Here is a 23,055-nt window from a genome sequence, read left to right on the forward strand (position 1 = left end):
CTGGTATTTTAACTTTGGAATGATGTATACACACATATCATGTGGCATTTCCTTGGTATTAAAAGATAGTTAAAGGATAAAAGGAAAAGGATAAAATGATACCTTCTTGCCTTGAAGAAGTTGCAGAAATCTACATAAGCCTAATAATGCACACCTAAGATACATGGATACATATGGTCAGCTCTGGTGAACTTTATAGCAAGGATTTTATTATTTGATGCTTTTCTCTATTCTTCTGTATATGTCGTTCTGGATTGCTGGAGAATCTTCCTGCAGGTTGTCTTGGTTTGTGGGTTTTTATTGCTTCTCTGTTGTCAATTTTAAAATGAAAGTTTCTAAACTTTACAGTTGAAAAAAAAATCTCAAAGCTATGACTTGAGGTCAGAAAGTTTTAAGGGAAAAAGTGGGGAGAAGCCTTTGTCGTTTTCACTGGAAAAGCAGAGGAAACCACACTGATGTACATCAGAACAGGAGGCTCCAAAGCAAGCCACAGCTTTTGCCAGAGCGGGCACAAGAACAAGCCTTCAGAACACTGCATTACGTTATGGGCCATTGGAAAGTGTTCACTGGGGAATATTTTACCTATGAGCACGAGGAGTTTTGTGGGCCACTGGGTGCAATCATGTTCACAGCCAATATAAATGACTGCTTGAGGCCTGAACCAGAGGGAATTCTGCCTGTTCACTATGAGTCACAACCCACTTTTACTCTCTAAGATCAGGGCAGCTGGAAAAACAATTGATACCTCCTTGCTTGGAACTCTATAAATCTAAAGTCTCGCCTGGAATATCTCTGAGGTTTTTTTTTTCCTTTTCTTTTTGTTTTATTTTAAATTTTCCTTGAGTACCCTTGTCTTTAAAACATCCTTATTAGAAAAACTTTCAATTTGTGTCTCTAAGAACAACAGTGACAGCAAAATTTCGGTAATTTGTATCAGGTGCAGAAAGTTCTGATTTGAAAACAATGAGTTTAATGAACTATTAAGCAGGTAGGGAGTGGAAAAAGACAGAACTGAAGGCTGTGGAGAGACATTGCAAGTGAAGCCATCATTCCTCACATCCTCCAAGAATAAAGGTTTGAGGGTTACACAATTGCTGTGCCCAGGAATGACAGAACGCTATTTACCCAAACTTTGTGCCCTCTAGAAACTACAAATGAGATTTTGTAACAACTCCACAGCTTCCCTGAGCTTTCTAGTTGTGAGGGAAGGATTTAGAATCTTAGGATCATTTCAGCTGGAAAAGACCATTAATGTTCAACCATTATCTAACTCTAAAAAGCCTGGTGATAAACTGTCTCCCTTAGCACCACATCTATGCATCATTTAAAAACCTCTAGGGATGGGGATTGTGCCACATCCCTGGGGAGCCTACTCTAGTGTTTGAGAACCCTTTCAGTGAAGAAGTTTCATCTAATATCCAATCTAAACATCGCCTGGTGCAACTTGAGGCTATTTCCTCTCATCCTATCACTGGTACTTGGGAGGAGAGATCCATGTTGACCTTGACACAACCTCCTGTTAGGTAGTTGTAGAGAGCAAGAAGGTCTCCTGTGAGCCTCCTTTTCTCCAGAGAATTTAAACAGTTGCCACTAAAATAAGTATATAAATCAACTTGACATACACTGTTTTTTCATTTTCTTGACAAAACTCAATGCCTTCCTTCCAGAATTGGACTCTCCCACACCTCAGCTTGTAGAATACTGAGTTTAGGGCCCAGTATTGATTTTTCTCTCCACAACTTATCCTCTGACTTCAAACTCTGTCACTGAGCATGCCTGTGTGGCTTGCAAAGAGCCATTCTATTCCACAGCATATCCAGCTTTCTAGGGAAACAATGATCCTACTTACAGCCATAAAGTGGAAACCTCCTTGGTTTCCTTTAATGATCTTTTATGTATTGGTACAGAAAAGGTTCTTAACTCTTTCTGGTGATTACACCACCATGCTCATCATGCTGAAAGCAAGCCCCTTAAGTGCACTGTATAAATAAAGTAACCAATGGAAGCAAATGCAGGGATTGATGTTAAGCATAGGGGAACACAGCCTTTTTCATACACTGCCTCTTGAAACTCTAGGTCACTTTTCTTACCTCTTGAGGCTCTTGACATTGGGATGCTAACAGCAGGAAGGATCTTTGCGCTTGGAAAGCAGCACGTACCATCTCTGCCTGTAACAAAAGGAGGAATATAAATTAAACCTTAGCCTGAAACCTCCAATACCTCTTCTTGGCAGCTCAAAGTCAAGTGTGACAGCTCATATAATTCTTGCTGCTTCTCTTCTAAATCACAGCAATGCTGACTGGAAGAAATCTATTACAGTACTGGTTTAGCTATAAATTGTTTTGAAATCTAAGGTTAAGTTCCCTATCTTCTTCTGATAGAAAACAAAATGAGTTGATATGCAGTCTTGTGGTTATCATTTGTAAGATTAGTCATAGGAGCACTTAATTTTAAATTAACACTTCAGAGAATGTCTAGGCATTTTAATGGGGAGGTTTATACTTGAGTGCTGACAACAGCAATCTGCAAACTTCTGGTGAATCATAACTTAGGCTACAGTGATGTTTAAGGCTTGGCATATTTGCTGAGGGACTGTGCTGTAAGTCGTTCCTTGCCTGTCCTCTGTGAGCACACCTCAAGATAAATGGCTGAGAGATGCTGGCTGAAGACAGCCCCACAGAAGTCTAGAATTTGGCTTAAAGCTGCATCTGGCAGTTTGCATGCTAACAGTGTGGATGGAAGGTAAAGCTCTACACTTCCCAGTGCTTCCTACTGTTCATATTTCTGGTCTTTTTAGGGTTTGTTGAACACTGCACGTTTTCCTGTACATTATGAATGTTGCACATTGACTAGAATCAGATTGCTATTTCAGCATCACCTATACCTCATGCAAGTGGATGAGCAGAGACTTAGGAGAAAACACTACTGGTATAGAAAAGAACTATTCATAACTAGTGTATATTGCTAAATAAAACCCAAACCAAATGCTGTTAAGTTAATCCAGTATGAATATATACATTTATAATGACTTTGTGAAAGGGTGGGGAAGCTTGTGCTGTATTTCCTTAGGGTTTCTTCAATCTAAAAAGAACACAGGGAAATTTTATACACAGGCCTATGTGGATGCAACTTAAAATACCTGAAAGTCAGGAAATTGGACGTTGTAGCAAGGTAAACCAGCCAAATTGTGTTTATTCATGTTCAAATGTGATGGCATGAATAAAACATAACCTGTCAAAATGAAAATCACTGGAAGGAAGACGGTAAAAGAGGCCCAACTTGTACAGCACTTGGGGAGAAGGAGGCTTTATGGCCTGACAGGCTCAGATTTGGAACAGGGTAATCATCTCTATAAATAGATAAAGAAATAAATAATAAGGGAAACTGTATGAGCATAGGAGACTTGAATTTTCCAGTCATAGACATAAATACCATCAATAACAGCAGGTGTGGATATTCTTAGACCTTTCAGAAGACTGGCTTTTTGGTACAGAAATTCATAAAACAACCAAGGGTGTGTTATTTTCAGCTTTGGGGTTTGGGTTTTTTTCTTGTGTGTGCGTGTGTGAGGAGGATCCTGCAGAACAGCTGACCAAATCCTCAAGTGATTATGAATGGATTTGGTTCTTCTAAAATTGTAAGAAGGACAAAAATAAATCTATAGCTAAGGTTTGGTCTTTCAGAATGGCAAACTAGAAAAAGAGAAAAAACAGTGAATGAAAATGACTGGTCTGAGGACCCTAATGACTTGAAAGCAGGAAAGGATACATTTACATTAGGAATGGAAAAATCTATGCATGCTGGGCAGGAAGGAAAAACTGTAGGAAGGGCCTAGAATGCCTGAAAAAATAAATAACTAAAGAAAGATACTAAGAACAGGTACGAAACTGCCAGAGTGAGAAGAGGCCGTGATTATCAAGAACTTTGTATTTCAGGCATTATAAAATACAGAGGCAAAGGAATGATGGATAAAGGCCTTGCTGAACTCTATCTTGCACAGAAAAATACAACAAAGCCATATTTTTGTAGCTACTGGAACAATGAATTAAAAAATGAAGTGAGGTCGTGGCAGTGACCTGAAGGGTAAGTTGGGCATGCCTGTGTTATTCTTGATGCATAGCTGACCTGCTGTTGAATGAATGCTTTCCCCCAATTTCAAGGAAGTTGATGTACATGAAGACATTGAAAGTATAGCTAAGGAGAATGATGATAAATCAATAGGAATCACATCAGTTGAAAAAGAAGTCAAATATATGTAGCTTAGTGTGACAGAATTGTTTGATCCATATTATGTTTGTAGTAGAGTACTGAAGACACTGATAGATTGTAGTGGTTTGAGCCTTAACTGGGAGTTAAAAGCCCAAATGGGGAAAAGGCTGACAATCTCTTCCCAACTCCCCCCCACCTCCTCCCTCCAAACAGAGAGGGAAAGAAAAAAAAGGGGGTAAGGAGCAAATCCACTAAACAACAATCTGGAGTCGGCTTGGAAGTAGAGAGGCAAAGAATTTTTCTTTAAACTATATATATATATATATATATATATATATATATATATGACAATAACAGGAAAAGTTCACAAGGGCAAGGGATAAGAGTGGATGGGAGTGGGACAGAAAAGAATAATACAAAACCAGTCTTTCTCTGAGGAGGCACTGAGGCAGCAGGAAAAAGGATCAGGTCCGGCCACGTGGCTGAGGAGCAGGAGGGCAGCTGCAGTAGCTCTCATCCAGCAGAGGCAGGAGCCAAAAAGGGATCCAACAGCTATGATGTTCTGCTTTTTATACCCTAGCTGGGCAGGGCGGGGGGAGTGGGACAGACTCAGCTTTCCCAGGAGAAAGGCCCTGCAGGGAGGGTAAAGTACCTGCAAACCCTCCACCCTGCTTTGTTCTTTTGTTTTCAGAAAAAGGCGTTAACCCACCACATAGATGGAAGAAGAAGTAGAAAAGATTTTAAATATATATGATTTAGATATATTACCAGATAACAGAAGTAGGCATGATGAATTGGGCAAATATGCCCAAGCATAGGGGGGAAGGAGTATGTCAAGTGATTTCATGGCTGTTAGTTTGACTTCAGTGCTGTGCACTTTAGAACAAGTTTGAAGTAAGTGATTAAAAACACATCTGAAAATTCAAAAGTACAACCAGATTATCTGTATTCAACACAGTTACTTTGGGGGATTGTGTAGACTTTACAGTTTCTTAGGAAAAGATCAAAAGTTCAGTAAACATGTGGCCTTTTGCATTTTCTTATGATCCTGAATTTATTATAGTATCTCAGAAACATTCATTGGTCAGTGGACTAGATGTTGATTGCAAGGCTTGTGCTGTATGCCCAAAATTTTTCTATGCCCCAAACCTTTCAGTTGTATAGGGACCAGAACACTCACATCCCCACCTATGAATTTAAATCTTATCCAAAGGATCATGCTAACAGAGGTTTTGCAGTTCACAAGCAGGATTTTACAAGACTTCTGACACAGCTACCTCTTTCTTTCTCCAACGGCATTAAAAATGGCTTTCTGAGTTTTACTATCTCCGAACATGCAGTACCTCTTCCTGTGCATCCCATCAAAGCAACAGAAGAGCTTCTTCTCATTAAGAATGCATTAGTTTTCAGTCTGTCACCATTCCAATTCTTTCTTGTAGTCTTTGAAATGTGACACTTCATTGCTGCCTCCTTCTCTTTAGCAAGCAGCCTGTGTAACTAAGCAGACAGCACTATTTTTTACAGGGAGATGACTATTTCATTAGACTCCTGCATCCAGTGAAGACTAATGAGTGAAAGTGGGCCGAGGGAGAGGGATTTTTCTCAATAACTTGTGTGTCTCAGCCAAAAGATTGCCACAGAACAAATCAGCTGAAACTCTTTCAGTTATAATGGATGACAGTAATGAAGCCTGAGTGTCAAAAATGCATGGGAATCATAAGTAGATTTATCAGAGTAGACTAGAACACTAACTTGCACACATCTATCTGCAGACAGAAATGAGCACATTTTGGAGCAAAGAAAATCAACATCTAAAAGGTTTGGGTAATCCTTTTGGCAATATGCAGGGACACAGCAATCAGATTCCTCAGCTGAGGTCAGTATTTTGAAGGAAGTAAGTTTCTCAAGGATGTTCCTACTTTGCTTTTGTCGGTTTGTTGTTGGAGGCGATAGCTGTGACTGTGGACCTGAATGCCAGGACCATGTCATTCCAGTTGCTCTGTAAGTTTCCCCATCAGTAAAGTGTGGCACAAAGTGTCTAAATCCTTTACCTCAGGTGTGTTTCATATCTAACTTAGGTTATGGATATGGTTGGAAGAGCCCAAATCTGACATGTTTGCAGTGTCTGCCATATTTTCATGCCTACCGAAACTTGTGGCTGACTACAGTGTGTGATCTCTGTCGCCACTGCAGTAACAGCATGGAAAGGCTCCTTTACAGTTAAGCCTGCAGAAATTAATGGAGGAATCATAGGTATGTAGAGATCATCTTTTTAATAGCAACTGGTTTGACCTTCTCTGTCACAATAAAATGTCAGCTTTTGATATTTCTCAGAAGCTACTGCTTGAAAAATAGCCAGAGGCTCTGTGAGAGATGTCTTCTAATGGTGACAATGCTTCTGACCTGTTTGAAGTAGTGTGAGCATGGATCCCACCCACATTTGCATTGTTTCAGACCGAGTAGCTGTCGATGCACTGACCCTGGAGCTTAAATTACCAGTTTGCTTTGGCAGATTTGATTTTAGTATCTTCCTCATTCTCATCTTCCGTATGAGGAAAGACTGAGGGAGCTGAGTCTCTTTAGCTTGGAGAAGAGGAGACTGAGGGGTGACCTTATTCATGTTTATAAATATGTAAAGGGTGAGTGCCAAGAGGATGAAGTCAGGCTCTGCTAGGTGATGCCCAATGACAGGACAAGGGGCAATAGGTGGAAGTTGAGGCATAGGAAGTTCCATGGAAACAGGAGGAAAAAATTTTTCACCGTGAGGGTGACGGACACTGGAACAGACTTCCCATGGGGGGTGTGGAGCCCCCCTCTCTGGAGATCTTCAAAATCCACCTGGATGCATTCTGCATGATCTGCTCTAGGTGATTCTATTCTGGCAGGGGGGGTGGACTAGATGGTCTTTTGAGGTCCCTTACAGCTCTTAGCATCCTGTGATGCTGTGATTCTGTGATTTTAAATGTTTTATTCAGTCTAAGATGCCAATCACTCTGCTATCTGAGCACTAATAAATAAATGTAAATACTATAGCTCTTATTTATGCACCAAGTTTGGCAAACTTCAAGAACAGGCAGATGCGCTCAGTTCTCAAGTTACAAGTAAATTCAGTCTTTGAAAAGAAAATAATAGAACTAAATATAAGAGAAACAAACAAAATATTTCCCAATGAAATTTAGTCAAGCAGATTACCCTCTTGACCTGATTGTATGAAATTTGTTGAATATTATTATATTTAATAATGTATTTAATAATACATTTAATAATGTATTTCCTCAGAGTCATAGCATAATGTCAGAATCAGAATTCACCGAACTTCTGTTCTTGGAAACAATCTTCATATAGAGATATGCTAACATTAACAGTGAGCACATCAAAATACAGATCTCTATGCATTTAGGATTTCTAAAATATACTTAATGACTTTATTCTGAAACAAAATGGTAAAGAGGACATGAAGGATGAGAATGATCAGAGGGCTGGAGCACCTCTCCTACTAGGACAGACTGAAGGAGTTGGGGCTGTTCAGTTGGGAGAAGAGAAGGCTCTGAGGTGACCTAATTGTGGCCTTCCAGTATCTGAAGGGGGCCTACAAGAAGGCTGGGGAGGGACTTCTCAGGATCTCAGGGAGTGATAGGACTGGGGGGAATGGAATGAAGCTGGAGGTGGGGAGATTCAGGCTACATGTGAGGAGGAGGTTCTTCACCATGAGAGTGGTGAAGCCCTGGAAGGAGGGAGGTGGTTAAGGCCCTGTCCCTGGAGGTGTTTAAGAGCAGGCTGGATGAGGCTCTGGCCAGCCTGTTCTAGTGTGTGGGGGGGTTGGAACTAGATGATCCTTGTGGTCCCTTCCAACCCTGACTGATAATATGATACTATGAAAAGAACTGGGATTTAATGGTCCTGATTTCTAATTGTAGTTTCTGTAGATTTTGGGTCTAACAAAAGACACAGTGACTGACAGCACATAACTACAGATGGAGCTTCACTACCCTGAGTAAAGGCTCCAGTCTCTCTCTAAAAGGGGCAATACTGTAGGAGTAAGAGAATCAGTTTGTCTTTTACATTCTGCTTTCAATACCCTATTCAAAGTGAAGTGCTTAAGTGGCTGGTTTTTTTTGCAGGAAAAGGTAAGAAATGGGGAAAAAAAAAGTTTAGATTAAGGTTGAGGCTACCATAGAAACTCTCCAGATCAGCTAAAACAAATCAGTATTTATTTTATACAGCTAATTGGCTGATAGAGATATTTTTTTTTATCTGGGCCAAATGCTGAAGAGTCAGGGGCAGTTCTCCAAACAGAGCTCTTTTTATACTGGACAAGGAAAGAAATGAAAAAATTGTCACCTTTCTCTTACTGATGCATAGAGAAAACAGGGTTGAAATGCTATTAAAAGTTGAAGTCAATGGGAGATTTGCCATGGATCTTGACAGAGTCAGACACCACCCCAAATATTTGCTCTTCTGTTTTCAAGCAGATACATTTGACTACCACAAATCAGCTGTCCTCTGTTAGTAGGGAGTTTGTTGTTTTTTTTTTCTTTTAGTGTTTTTCAGTCTCCATGGCTATGTCTATATTAGGGAATTTCTGCTAAAATTTCTCAGCACTGCTACTGCCTCTCCAGTCCCACTCTAAGGTTCTATCAGTGCTGGTCCTTCTGGCTGTTTACATCTGCCAGTGTATTAAATGCTGTGCCATGCAACTGTGCGCAGTGCTGGGCTTATTGGTGATTTCAGAGTATCATCTGTATCCAGGTTCATTAACTTTTAGCAAGCTTGACTGTGACTTAAATCACTCAAAGCTCTTACCTCTGATGAAGCTCAAACAATAGAGGTCTTAAAGACCTTTCAGTGCTAATGACGTAAGAGATACGGATAGAATTGTTCGGGGTAAATCATTGCTGCTGTCTGAAACACAGAGTGTACAGATGCACTAGAGTAAAAGGGGACAGTTCTTTTTACATTAATTACAAAATGATTGCCCTGCATAAAGAATATAGAGGTTCTGCATCTTCTGCACCAATAAAAGTGGCCCCAGTGTTCCAGAATTTTCTCTAAACTCTTAGTTCTAAGTGACATGAATTGTGCTGATTGATCTCAAGAAATTGTTAACTTTAAAACCTAACAAACACTATTTAAATGGCAACTTTGATAAATAATGAATTATTAAACTTGCTAGCAGAAGCAGTCAGTTATTTTGGTTGTCACTGTTTCAAAGAGCTGTAAGCATTTGGCTGCAGGGCCACTGCAGTTACCGATTATGCCAGATGATGCAGTAGATCATCTTCTCCCAAAACAGCTCTAATAACGCCCCAGAAAAGAAGAGCAAGTCCAGACAAAAGCTCTTGACTAGCTGATGCTCTCCTAAAGCTCAGGCTGCTTTTGTGTCTTCCAGATTCACAAATTCTTTATGGATCTTTTACGACAGTCATGTATCTACAACTCCATTTATTTCAACTTCTACATGCCAGGTTCCAAAAGCAGATGTAGTGTATTGATAGTTAGGGATTCCAGAAGATCCAGCATAAAAAAATGCTGACAATCATGTGCAAAAATAACTAGTCCACACATTACTGAAGATGTGTTCTGTTTACAGACTAAAGTGGGTTTTGTTGTCTTTTTTGAACAGTTTTTTTGACTTGTTCAAGAATTCAATTACATTGTAGCCTGCTGGCTTCTGCAAATAGTGTAATCTGCTGGAGATTTCAAAGCTGTCTTGTTGCACAGCATACAGTCTTGGATCTACATTTATAGGCCTCCACATCAGTAGAAATGAAAGATGCTATAGGTGCATTGCAACACCTGATTTTCTAGTCCCTGGTGCTTATCTATTGACTAGATATTGGTCTACATTTAGCCCATATATGGGGCTAAACTCAGGCAGTTGCTCTGTCACTTGATGACCCCAGAAGAGAAGGGGGATCAGGAATAGGAGAGAAAACCTGTGGGTTGAAATGAAAATAGATTTAATGAAGCAAGATAATTGATATCAATGCCTATATAGAGTACATAAAGTTATACTCATCCCAGCAAACTTAGAAAAGTCACATTAAACAAGAAAGCAGTCCTCAAGAGCAAGAGAAGGAAGAGTAGCAAGGTGAGGAAGAGGAGAGTGAGGAGCAGGGTGAGGAGCAGAGTAAGGACGGTAAGGAGGACAGTGAGCAGGAAGCTCCAGCAACAGGCTTCCCTCTTGTCAGCAAACTTCCACCTTAATACTCAGCATGATGTTTCTGGTCTGGGATTCACCTGTAGCCAGCAAAGGTCAGCTGCCCTGGCTAACTCAATACTTCTAGCAGCAGGCAGCCCATGGTGGGCCAATAATTCTGTCACAGCAAAACCAGGATAAATTGGTTGTTCAGCTCCACAGAATTTGTGCTGTTATATTCTGCCCTTAGCATGTATAATTAGTGATAATGATAGAAACAAATAGCTGATTAAAACAGCCAAACATTTTAAGAACAAACATAAAAACATGGTAAGAACAAATGGCTTCTTTACAGTGCAGAGGATGCATCACTGAAATCTATACTAGGCTACCATTGTTGGCTTGAGCTGCTAATAACCAGTCTGTCATAGTGTATTTTATAAGCTTTAGGTTATGAGTAACAGCAAATGGTGATCAGTTGCTTTTGACCTGCCACCAGTTTTGTCCCCAGGACTCCTGAAACACTGTAAAAGAATGACAACTCAGAAAAGTATGCAATTTTCCAGGGAAAATAAACGTAACTAATGACACTAGAGGAATATAATTTGTATCACATGTCAAAGGTTATGCCATGAGAGAGTTGCAGTTTTGGGAGAGTCAGTATTAAGGAGAGTAGAGACATGCACAGGCATTTACAGAAGTTAGCTACAACCTTCCTGAGAGAGCTCTTCACCCCCACTTGCCTGCAAAAGCAAGCAAGTTTCTCAGAGAGATATGAAGGGAAAGCTTCTTCAGGATTTCAATCAGGAGCAGAAATTATGGTACACTGAAATTTCACAGACTTCCTAAGCTTCCAGTTTGGACTATTGCTTGGAGCTACACTGTGTATCTCTGAATGCATGCATTAGCCCTTAAATAAATAGCAACCAGCTATAACATACTGAATAGACAGAACCCAAACTTTGGCTGTTATCAAGATTAATCACTTCTAAAATTCAGATTTTCCCCCATGGACATCTGAGTTCAGAATTGTTTGGAGGCTGCAGTTGCCTGTGTCATGGACTTACTTGTGGAGAGACCTCATTTCCCTGAGGAATGGCAAACCTACATTTCCTACATGGAACAGATGCTGTAATCCAGCACATCAGACAACCACAGAGATCTCAGTGACCTGAGATGTGCACTGGCTGGAAGCACTCCAGTTGTTCCTCTGATGGGCTTTTTGGCCCCTGAGGTCTGCTTCTCACTTTCTATCCCCAACTATTCTCTCAGAAGCCCCTTTCAGTGAAGGTCCAAATCCATGCTAAGGAAATACCAGAAAAGGCTTTAAGAGTTCATAGGCTTTAGGATGTCATCCATGTATCCCTGATTAAACAAATACAATTCTGGGGAAGTTTCAGATGCATATCTCTATACATTAAAAAGGTTGCAGCACTCGTTGATATATCACTTCATAAATATTGTAGCAGTCCAGGCACTGTACTGAGGAGCTGATTTCTTGACTTTCTGTGTCTGAGAAATACCAAATTCCCTGATACAAAAACTGGAGAACCACTCATTTCTAAGAAGTTGCACTGTCTTCAGAGAGCTTCGATAAACAGGCTCTCCTATTGGAGTGGTTTTGTGCATGTTCTGTCTCTCACACGTCAGGACAACTGGTGACATTGCCCACCTCATTCTGCAAGTAGTCCCACTGAGCTCCCTGAAAGCAGCTCAAAGGCTAAAAGTACCAGAATCTGCCTCCTTGTAACTTCCACTTTTATCACCTTGGAAGAATCCCAGATCCCAAACAAAATGTGCTAACATGGAAGGAAGTGAATGCTTAAAGCTGACACAGTGTAATGGTATTTAAGGTTTCTTCCCACCTGAACTGTGCTTTCCTGTTCAGAGGTGCTAAATACCAAAAGCCTACATTTACTTGGGGAGGAAATCTCAGGCTCTCTGAAAGGTGAGGTAGTTTGTCCACGTGCACAGTGATGTGGTCTTCTAAACAGCACATGTATTAAAGCAACAAAAAGGAAGTATTTCAGCCTCAAGGATCTACTTCAGGATCCTAAACCAGTATTTTTTATTACAGTTCTGGGATTTAGAATAAAACATATTATTGAACTTCTGAAAGAAACCAGCAAAAACTGAACTGCTTTACAGGTCAGGTTAGTGGTGGAAATACATAGTTCAGTTCACAGCTATCAGTAGACTAACAGAAGTTACCGGTGACAGTGACATGGTTTAATCTGTCCTAATGGACTCTGAAATATTCAGAAATCTGGCCATATTAATCATGCAATTCATACTGGATAAAAAGAGGCAATGCACATTTGTGGCCACATTCTAGCCTCATCACTCCTGACAGTGCTCCCAGCTTATTTAAAACAACATTCAAACTGCACATTGGTTTCCCTTGTGGCTTAATTCTCATTATTCACTCAACTCCTTTTTACTAGAAACTGACCGAAGAGCCAGATTCTGAGCTCATTGTTTGGGGTTTTTTTTGCTGACTACAATGAACAGCCTTCTCAGTTTCTAAGCCCAGCATTTCTATACACTCAAAACAGTTGCAACCACCAACTAGCAAAATAAAAGCAGCTCAGGGATGGACAAGCAGGCTGAGTGACAAGAGTGTGCACATACGTTTTGGAAAGAATGAGACTGGAAATTAATAAAAGACTTGCTCATAACCTGTAGCAACAAATTACATCAACCACACATCAGAGATGTGTGTCCCAAAACAAAACAAAAGATGTTTAAAAAACCCCAAACCCCCAAAAACTAAACAACAAAACCAAACCAAAACAGAACAACTACAACAACAACAACAAAACCAACCCCAACCAAACAAAAGAACCCAAACCAAACATAAAACCCCCAAAACCTGGACATTCATGGGTGCGTATTTCTCATCTTGAAATAAATGGGCCTAAAGAATGTTACTACTCTGACTTGAAAAATTGTAATTATTTGCCAGAGAAATGAGAACCATGAGCACTGGATGCCAGTAAAGAGTTTTCATCACAAGAGGTATATACTGATGACAAAAGCAGGGATACTGTCTCACTATTCCTCTCTCAGTTTTCCTGAGTTTAATTTGACAGTGATCCACAGACCTCACTGTTCCAAGGCTGAATTCCTGAGCTGACTGCCACCTATGTATGCTCTTCTAGGCCTGGACTGCTTTGAATCAGAGAGAACATAAAGGTCTATGAATACAGGCTGAGAGAGTTGTGGTTGTTCAGCCTGGAGGAGACTTCATGAAGACCTTTTAGCAACCTTCTATAATTTGAAAGGGACCTACAGGATAGCTGGAGAGGGACTTTTCATCACAAAGGCATGTAGTGACAGGACAACAGGTAATGACTTCAAACTATGAGAAGTTAGAGATGTATGAGATTTAGATTAGACATTAGGAAAGAAATTCTTTACCACAAGGTTGCCCAGAGAAGTTTTGAAGGCTCCAGTCCTAGAAGTGTTCAAAGCCAAGGTGGATGAAGCCTTGAGAAGCCTGGTCTAGTAGGAAGTGCCCATACCCGTGGAAGGGGGTTGGAACTTGGAAGGTCTCTCTTCTGACTCAAACTGTGATTCTGGTTACTCTTTCAGGGCTTCCTCATAGACCTTGGATCTGTGCCAACTCCATGTCTCCAATTCTCCCTAAGCCTCTCTTGACCTTACACTAAAAAATGTCCTGTACCATGACTATGCAACAGGCTCACTGAGACCCTCTCACACTGTATCTGTGGCTGTGAGTGCAGCTGGTCCATACACTGTCAGTTGGCTGGATAATTTAACCATGATAGTTTTGCACCTTAGGATTTTTGGTCAGCTGGATGCAGTGGTTTTCAGCCTGTGAGACACTTAATGCTTCTAGGTTTATACACTACTTCTGGAAAAAACCCACAAAACCACTTTTCCTGTCAGTAGATTAAAATTTACTCTCAAATCATGGCTTCGATGAAAATTGTTTACAGGGTAGCAAACTTAGCTAAACTTCAAATAAGTGAAAATATAATGCATGCCTCAATTAGTTGCTCCAATCATTAATTAAATTACATTAATTGATAAAACATGGACCTTAAATCTAGTTTGAACCCTGGATATTATCCTGAATTCATCTGGTCAGTTAAAGAGCCCTTCACTACTGGAAGCTTTTCATATGAGTAAGTTATCTTCTAACATATTCTTGGGCAAGCACGGCAGAGTTTTCATGCTTTGCCATTGCATAGAAGGTTTCTGTCATGGGTTGAGTTGAATCTTCTGACGGGTATATTCAATCCCACCCTGCTGTCATGCTAGCTTCGAAATCAAAGTGCTGGCTGGAGCAAAGTATCATGGGGCTTGAAGTTCAGATTGTAACGTGAGAGGCTTCCTGTTTTCTGTTTTTGGGGTGCTGGTTTTCTGCTTTGCTGGCTGCTCAAGTAACTGTACAGTATATGATCTCAATAAACTTTTTAGGTCAACCCAGAGGGTTTGGGGTTTTTGGTTTGGTGGGGTTGTGTCCCTCCTGTCTGTGTGGGGAGAGAGGGGCTTGTGAGAGTAGGCTGTGTTAACCCAGGACAGTTTCCCCACTCAAATAATTATGATACCTTTTTCTTTGGAGATCAGAAAATCCCATTGTACTGGGTAACCACATACAGATATAATCCCTGGTTTTAGGGGGCTTACGCAAAAAATGGTGCCTGATCCACTGTACTACCTTGAAATCAACAGATCTATTTCTGGGTTTAATTAGAAACTACTCTACATGCAAAGATGTGCCTTGAAAACTGTCTGTGCTTCTGTTTCTTATGCTTCTGACTGAGGCAATGCCATATGGAACATTCTCACTATATATTCCCATCACCCTATATTGGCAGGTGCATGTTTCCCATGCCTGTGGTACATGACTAAATGTCCACTACTGGCCATCATAGCATCAATTTTTCAATAGAGTCTTTTTGACCTTTGTCTCTTCTTTGCCTTTTTAAATTATAAGACAAGCAAATGGTGTTTACTGCACTGCCAGTGTCAATAAATAAGCATCCTGATCAAAATTAATGGAAAAACTCCCCCACTTTCAGAAGCTGTTGGTCTTGACTTACAAAGGACAGGTTCTCCACGCTCAGGAGCCATCTTTATTCCCAACCAGGTGTCACATGCAACCATGCCTGCACATCACTGCAACTTGCCACAATAAATCCTGATTGTTTTGAAAGACAGAGCCAATCCCTAGGACACAAGTGAAGTACTCCTTTGGAACAGAGCAATCAAAAGCTGTAAAGCTCCTAAAACTGGTGTTTTTTGGATTGGCCACTTTGCTATATGGTGTATATTGCTTTTCTGTCTTTCCTGGCACATTGAAGTGAACATTCTTTATTGCTTATAATATGAAGTATCTTGTAGTGCACATACGAGGTGAGAAACGGAGCTGGATTAGCATTATAAAAGTAACTTTAATAGTGATAGGTATCCATAGTTATTTTTTCTCACTGATGATTATTTGTGGGGTTTATTTCACTTTTGGTAGTTAGAATAGAATAGAATAGAATAGAATAGAATAGAATAGAATAGACCAGGTTGGAAGAGACCTTCAAGATCATCGCGTCCAACCTATCATCCAGCACCACCTAATCAACTAAACCATGCAACCAAGCACCCTGTCAAGTCTCCTCCTGGTTAGTAGTACTGTTTTCTACACTTGGTCTCTTTCTTCCAGCAGAGCACATTTTGTATGCTCTAAAAAACAACTGTCTTTTTTTTAAATTGTATTATGGTTTTCCCAGTTCTGTGGTAGCTACTTGGTTTGGTGTTGACTTCATGTGGCAGAAAATACCTATCACAGAAATGCAAAGGCAGGCTGACAACAAGCTTCTCTTTAGGCACGTTGACATCATCCTCCTCTCTGAGCTCTAATTCAACTTTCAACACAATGCCTAAAACCACACAGCCTCTGGGCACAAAAGATGAACACGAGTGTACACTTGTGCATTCTGTTTGCCCTGTAAGCACATTGCCTTGTTAATGAGGAATCAGTCAAATAATGGCTTTGATAGCCTGTGTTTAGATTAGGTAAAATAAAGTGTGGGGTTTGGTATATCACAGACAGCAGCACAACCTGTTCAGATTTCAGGGCTATGAAAGTCATTGATTAATTCAACATCTCTCACAAGACAAGATACAGGTATTTGAAGTGTGATAACTGCCCTTTGGCAAAAATGATGAAGCTGGGATTTTTTAACTTCATTCATAGTCCAAACTGGAGCTGCACTTTGCAAAATGCATGTATATCTCTTAAAGGAGAACTCCTGCTTTCAGTTATCTGTCTGTATTTACATGGACTAGGCCTGGAAGGAGGAGAGGAGAATGTCTTTGCTTTCATGCAACATAAAGAAAAGAAACTCCGTGGGATGTGCATTTGCACAATGGTTGTGGGGTGAACATGGCTCCCCCTGCTCATGATGGTAACAAAGGATTGCTTGCACACAGGGAGCCTCTGGAGACTGGGTAGCATGCTGTGAATTGTTGCTTTCTGCCATCTTGTTTGAGTAGTTACAGGTAATGATTTGTATCTAAATTCTCCCCCAGTAGGCAGAAAGTTAACCAACAGCCTTTGTATTTCTGAATGCTTCAAACCCAAAGTGCAGTCAGTTTTTTGTCTGAGCTCTGCGTTTCAGCAGCTGGAAGTTGATGGAAGTGAGGAGGAAGAAGGCATCCATATTTCTAGTTTTCCTTTCCAAGCTAAAAAGCTTGGATGAGAGAAGAGGGAACATAACTGAATCATTCAAGACAATCTGTTCTTTCAGCTAGTGGGGTTGAGAGATTAAAAGATTTTTTTTCAAATAAACAATAAAAAAAGAGGCAAGTATTGCTCTATGTATTTGACAGGAAGGTTGTGATTCTGCTCTGCTCTGTACCACTTAAAATACTACAATATGGAAATTTTATGTTATCTGTTCTTCACTTGTAAAACTAGTACATTCTCTTCTTATCATTATGTCTCATCAGGCACAGCAGTCAAACTCATGCCGAAGTGTTCTGCCACTTGGGATATCATGTAAACAAAAACAACATGAAGAAGCTCATAATAAATGCATCACCAAAGCATGCTTCTTTGCTTTGGCTAGCTTGGCTTTGCTTTGACAGGGCAAAAAGCCTATCAAACCTGCTTGACCAGCTTCCTCGCTGGGACACAATCTGAAGGCAGACCATGTCTTCCACAGGCAGTGCTTTGTCATCCTCAACACATTTTCTGTAGGGCAAAATGATGGGACTTATGTCTTTGTGGTCTGTTATCACAGTATCACAGTATCACCAAAGTTGGAAGAGACCTCGAGGATCATCGAGTCCAACCTGTCACCACAGACCCATGACTAGACCGTGGCACCAAGTGCCACATCCAATCTCCTCTTGAACACCTTGAGGGATGGCGACTCCACCACCTCCCCAGGCAGCCCATTCCAATGACCAATGACTCCTTCGGTGAAGAACTTTCTCCTCACCTCCAGCCTAAACATCCCCTGGCACAGCTTGAGACTGTGTCCCCTTGTTCTGGTGCTGGTTGCCTGGGAGAAGAGACCAACCCCTTCCCAGCTACAACCACCTTTCAGGTAGTTATAGAGGGCAATGAGGTCACCCCTGAGCCTCCTCTTCTCCAGGCTAAACAATCCCAGCTCCCTCAGCCTCTCCTCATAGGGCTTGTGTTCAAGGCCTCTCCCCAGCCTTGTTGCCCTTCTCTGGACACGTTCAAGTGTCTCGTGGACACGTTCAAGTGTCTCAGCCAGTGCTATCCTATCTGCTGGGCATAAGAGATCTGTCTACATTCGACCCACAGTCTGTTTTATACTACTTTTAAATGTCCCTCATTCTGACAGAAGAATGGCTTAGTGTTGGCACACATGGTCAATCAGCCACAGGTTGGTTATAACCTGCAAACGTTGTGACAGTCTCCAAGACACTGGTATGTGAGGCCAAGGAGAGTGGTTGGCAGCAGTGCTGACCATACTCCCATTTTCACTGACACCACATGTTATAAAGTTATGTCATGGACATCAGAAAGTGGTTTCACAAAATCTGTGACTGCAGGGAACTTTGTATTTCATGCAAATATCCATATCATCACCAGAGCTTTATACTACAGTGACAGGAAAATGATCTTGTCTTAGCCATTTATGATCTTTTGTTTTAGACAAAGTCGAAACTGAAACCATTCTGTGTTGTAAAAGTGCATTTCTTTAATGCAGCTGACATCAGCGATTCACCTCTGCACATTCTGTAATTTGAATGAGAAATAAGCTGCTCTCAAGATTGAGTCTAAGCAGAACTCTTCCTTGACAAACTCATCTTTGTAAAATCCACCATGCTGCTATCGTTTAACAGAGCCAGGAGCTAGCTGTTAGCTCTGTTTTTCATTTCCTTCTCTTTCAATAGAGTATCTAGAGTTCATCATGCTGACAAAATAGGACTGGGGCTCCCCAACAGATATTACTTATGGCTGTGTTCTTCCTTTTGCCAGAAACACAACCCACACAATCCTCACAACAATCAGCACAGAAACCATCATGTTAAATGCCTCATTTCTTTACCATAATATGAAGTCTGTCTTTCTCTCATATTACCGTTCTGGTCAGTCAGGTATGTGAGGTTTTTCTAGGCAACAGGTGTTTTTTGAAATAAAATACAACCTCCCCTTCAGCTCATTATATGAAAGAGGCAGCAGCTGCAAGTATAATGCAGAGGACACATGGTCTGTAAGACACCCAGAAGAAAAATACTCCTTGTTCCACTTGTTAAGGTAAAGCACAGATGTTGCTTCAGTGATAAGCATGAGCATAAGGCAACCACAGTCTGCTTCATGTTGTAAATTCAGAATCTAAGATTTCAGAGTTTTTAGTAGGCTGCTATCAGAATTACTGGTTTCTTTATGTAAGGGAAAGTTGCTTGTCTAATCACATAGTCCAAACAAATACTCCTTATCACAGTTTGCATTACACTATCATCAACAATATGCTAGGGATTATCTACAAACTCAGCAGATAAATTATTGATAATCTTGTATATGGAGTCAATCATGAGTATCAAATGCATAAATTAATATACTTACTGATGGTAACATTTAGAGATAGTGTACACTAAAAAGGTTTTAGTAATTGAGAATGTTAGATGCAATTTTTCCCATGCTTATTGTTGGTACTAAATCTACTTCTGTATCTCTCAGCTCTAGACTATTGAGAAATCAACTGCAAAATAATGGTTTCTAATGAATGTAATGACTAAAGCTAGAACCAGTCATTTTCAGGAGGCAATTCTCTGATCAGTTAGGTTGATAATTCTCCCCTACCCCCAGTTTGTTAATTTTTCCTCATCTTTTTTTCAAGAACGAAGTGCATCTATGGACTCTGACAGTACAAATCTTAAGGTGAAAAGGCTTTTTCAAATAAAAAGGCAGTGCAGCACTTCCTTAGAGACACAAAGATCCTTTAGAACTGCCTTATCTCCTTCCTCCCTCCAATTTTCTAGGCCTAACTAGGTCAGAAAGGCTACCCTACCAACAAGAACACGTAGCACCACAAAGAAAACAGTTCACAGAATAATCCCAGAGCTCTGTGAGTAGACAGGTTACTTTGGCTGTCACTATTTATGCTGGCCTTGCAGTGTAAATCCCAGTAGCTTGCAGGACTGCATATTTTTCTGGCCACAGAATATTCCAGCTGAGAATATTCAGCCTTTAGTGCTGTAGAGGGGAACAGTATCGTCTTATGAATCCATACAGCCTTTTGCCCTTCCTGAACCAAATGTCCCCAGTGTGTTATGCTGGTTATTACTATGACAAGAACTAATATTAGAGTACTGCTATTAAGAGTCTCCTCTAGTCAGCAATCAAAGCTGATCACACAGATTTGAATTTCTATTATGGGGAAACAATTTAAGTGAATACTTACATGTATCTTCACATCACCTTCAAGAATTTTGCTGTATCTGAGAAACTCAGCAACACTTCCATTCAGCAGCCTATCAAAGGCTTCAACATATGGTGCTATGCCTACAGAAGAAGAGCAAGCCATTATAATGGGTTCATAAAGTACATAGTGCATAGGACATTTATTTGTAGCAGATGGAGGAGAAATACCATAGAAACAGAGGAAATTGCTGTAACTTGATTTCTGCCGTGCTCATGGAGTTGTGAAATCAGTGAAAAAGGACGCATAATGACTTCTTTCCTGGCTAGAAAGGAGAAAACCAAACTACTCTTGGTAGAACGTGGCTAGGAACATGAAGAGGATTTAATCTGCAGTTTAAGGGTGGGCAGGTGGACCCTAGAACCCCAGAGACGTCACCGTGTCATATTATTCCCTCCCCTTTCCTGCATATCCTCTATTTAAGGGGACAGGAAGTTCTTTCACTCTCTTGCTTTTTGTTTTCCTGCCTAGTGGGGAGCTGGTTTCTGGTTGCTGTAACCCTCAGCATGGCTGGGCCTGCATCCACATGTTTCAAGCCTGCATCCATGTGTTGTCGGGAAATCCATTGCCATCCGAGATCGGGTTTTCACATACCTCTGTATATATCCCTTCTCTCAATCTCTCTGTACATCATTAATATGTTTTATTATCTGTTAAAACTACTTTCTTCACTTCCAATTCCATGCAAGCCCATTTTTTAACCCCTTATTTCCTCTGCCTATCTTTTCTCTGAGGGGGTAGAGGGAGGGGAAGAGGGGTGTAATCCAAATTCTGTCTTGTGGGGTTTTTGCTGTGAAACCTTAAATGGTGACATCTGTATAAGGTAGTAGGAACCCTCTTTTGTCTTAAAATAGCAGGTGCTAAAATCAGCATTTCTCAGTTCTTCAAAGACCTGATCATAGAATCACAGAATAGTTTGGGTTGGGAATTACCTTAAAGATCATCTAGTCCAACCCCTTGACACGGACAGGGATATCTTCCACTAGACCAGGCTGCTCAAACCCCATTCAGCCTGGCCTTGATTGCTGATAAACATGATTGTCTTTAAATGGTGGCTTTCTCCTTATTTTGTTATCTGACCTTGAAAAACTGTTACTGAATAAAGAAGTCCCAAATGAGTTTTCTAGCTGGTATATCCCATTGACTACATACAGACTAGATGCTCTAACTGGGGAATAAAAATGCTATTTTCTACATGGTATACACAGCAGTTTCTTGATAGAGTAGACAATCAGAAAATGAAGATAAGACTCAGATTCTTATGTACTTGGCTTCTAAATGGCTTTGCATGGTATCTTTTAAAACAGCAAAAGTAATCTTTTCTTGGATGCTTTCCAGCCCTGCCTTTACTCCCTCACATATCCTCATGTCCCAGAACCTTTGCCAGGTCCAGCATGAGTGACGCATGTGTGTATTTATGGCATCTGTAGGATCTGAGAGACCAAGGTTAAAATTCTTCCCAGCCTCTCTCCCTCATTAAGGAAGACTGAAGACTGCTCTGAAGAGGTACCAGGCCATCTCCAGAGAGTTTCTTTAACCTTTTCGCACTATATGACAATTGTGTCCAAATTCATAATCTTGAAAGCCCTCTTTATTCCACAAGAGTCATCTGGCTCCGTGACAGAAAAAAAGAAAGACTCTGGCAATTGGAATTTGCAATAGTCTGTGTGAAAAAAGAAAAGTTGTTAGTCAGCTGGGCAGGATTTCAAGGCTTGTTTTGTCTTCTTGATGTCACTCACCTTTAATTTTGAGGAATTTCTGGGCTTTCTTCCATACTAAGCGTTTGCATGTAAACCCCTCAAATGACCTAGTGTACAAAAGGGTTTAGCTGTGGAGATGCTTTCCAAAACCCATTTACGTTCTTTGTCAAAAATCTGTGTATGTCTCCAAGAGAGTCATTGTAACCTTTTACTTTAGAGCAGAGTTTTAAATAGCAATTCACCAAATGACAATTGTCCTGTGAAAAACTAGAAAGCAACTGTGCTATTTTTTACTGATCAATGCAGCTTACTCCCAGGAGCGTTTACTAGAATTTGCTGTGGGCCAGGCAGAGCAATTGAATGATCTGTCTGCAATCCTGCTGTTACAGTGCCATTTAGACAAACAGTAAAGGTACAGTTCTCCCATCCTCCTCATTATTTTGTTGCTTCTGAAAAAAAATTATTAATTTTGAAAAGTCAAGGTTATTTTTTTGCAATAATTCTACTTATGGTATGGTCTTTTAGGGGAGGAGATCACAGTAGAAGAAAGCAATATATCTCCATTTCCACTAGAGACTTAAAAACGTCCATACTTTTAAAGGAGAAAAAGAGACCTGTTCTGTAAGACTTTCAACTCTGCAGCTGCTGTGGAGGTTATGTAGACCTCTGCAGAAGCACAGTAACGTGATGTTCATGACGTTATATGTGTATCAGTCACTCAAAGTGAAGAACCAGTACAGTCTTTCCTAACTGCATCTGCAAAAACTAATTACCCAGGCCCCATGTGAGACAGCTCTGCCTGGGGATGTGGTGCAGGCTGGCAAGTGTCCCATGGTACTGCTCAGCTCAGCTTCTTACTGCAGTCTCCTAGTAGGTGTGTTTTATAATCTCACTCCAACAAGGGTTGTCATTTGGGTACTTCTAGGGATCTGTAGGATTTTTCAGGCTCTGCTTCCCTGGGGGATGAATCTTTTCACCTGAGTGAGCTCTTAGATACAGCTCTTTTCATGGAAGTACCTCACATTCATCTCCTGTTCTGAAAGCAGCTCTGGTTCTGCAATACTGAGCTGTGGACTGATGA

The 23,055-nt window shown here is 40.6% G+C and overlaps 1 protein-coding gene across 2 annotated transcripts in view; it reads right to left on the reverse strand.

Moving 5' to 3' along the window:
- CAP2 (cyclase associated actin cytoskeleton regulatory protein 2) overlaps nt 1-23,055 on the reverse strand; it is an 80,758-nt gene that overhangs the window by 44,381 nt on the left and 13,322 nt on the right. For both annotated transcript variants that reach the window (XM_068160816.1, XM_068160815.1), the window contains 2 exons: nt 20,257-20,357; nt 2,091-2,168 (listed from right to left, as the gene is read on the reverse strand). In XM_068160816.1, the coding sequence (XP_068016917.1) occupies nt 2,091-2,168; nt 20,257-20,357 (179 nt within the window). The remainder of the gene's footprint in view (nt 1-2,090; nt 2,169-20,256; nt 20,358-23,055) is intronic.

This window comes from Melanerpes formicivorus, unplaced genomic scaffold (assembly GCF_026170545.1).
Source record: "Melanerpes formicivorus ecotype bairdi unplaced genomic scaffold, bMelFor1.0.p_v2 SCAF_53, whole genome shotgun sequence".
NCBI classification, from domain to species: Eukaryota; Metazoa; Chordata; class Aves; order Piciformes; family Picidae; genus Melanerpes; species Melanerpes formicivorus.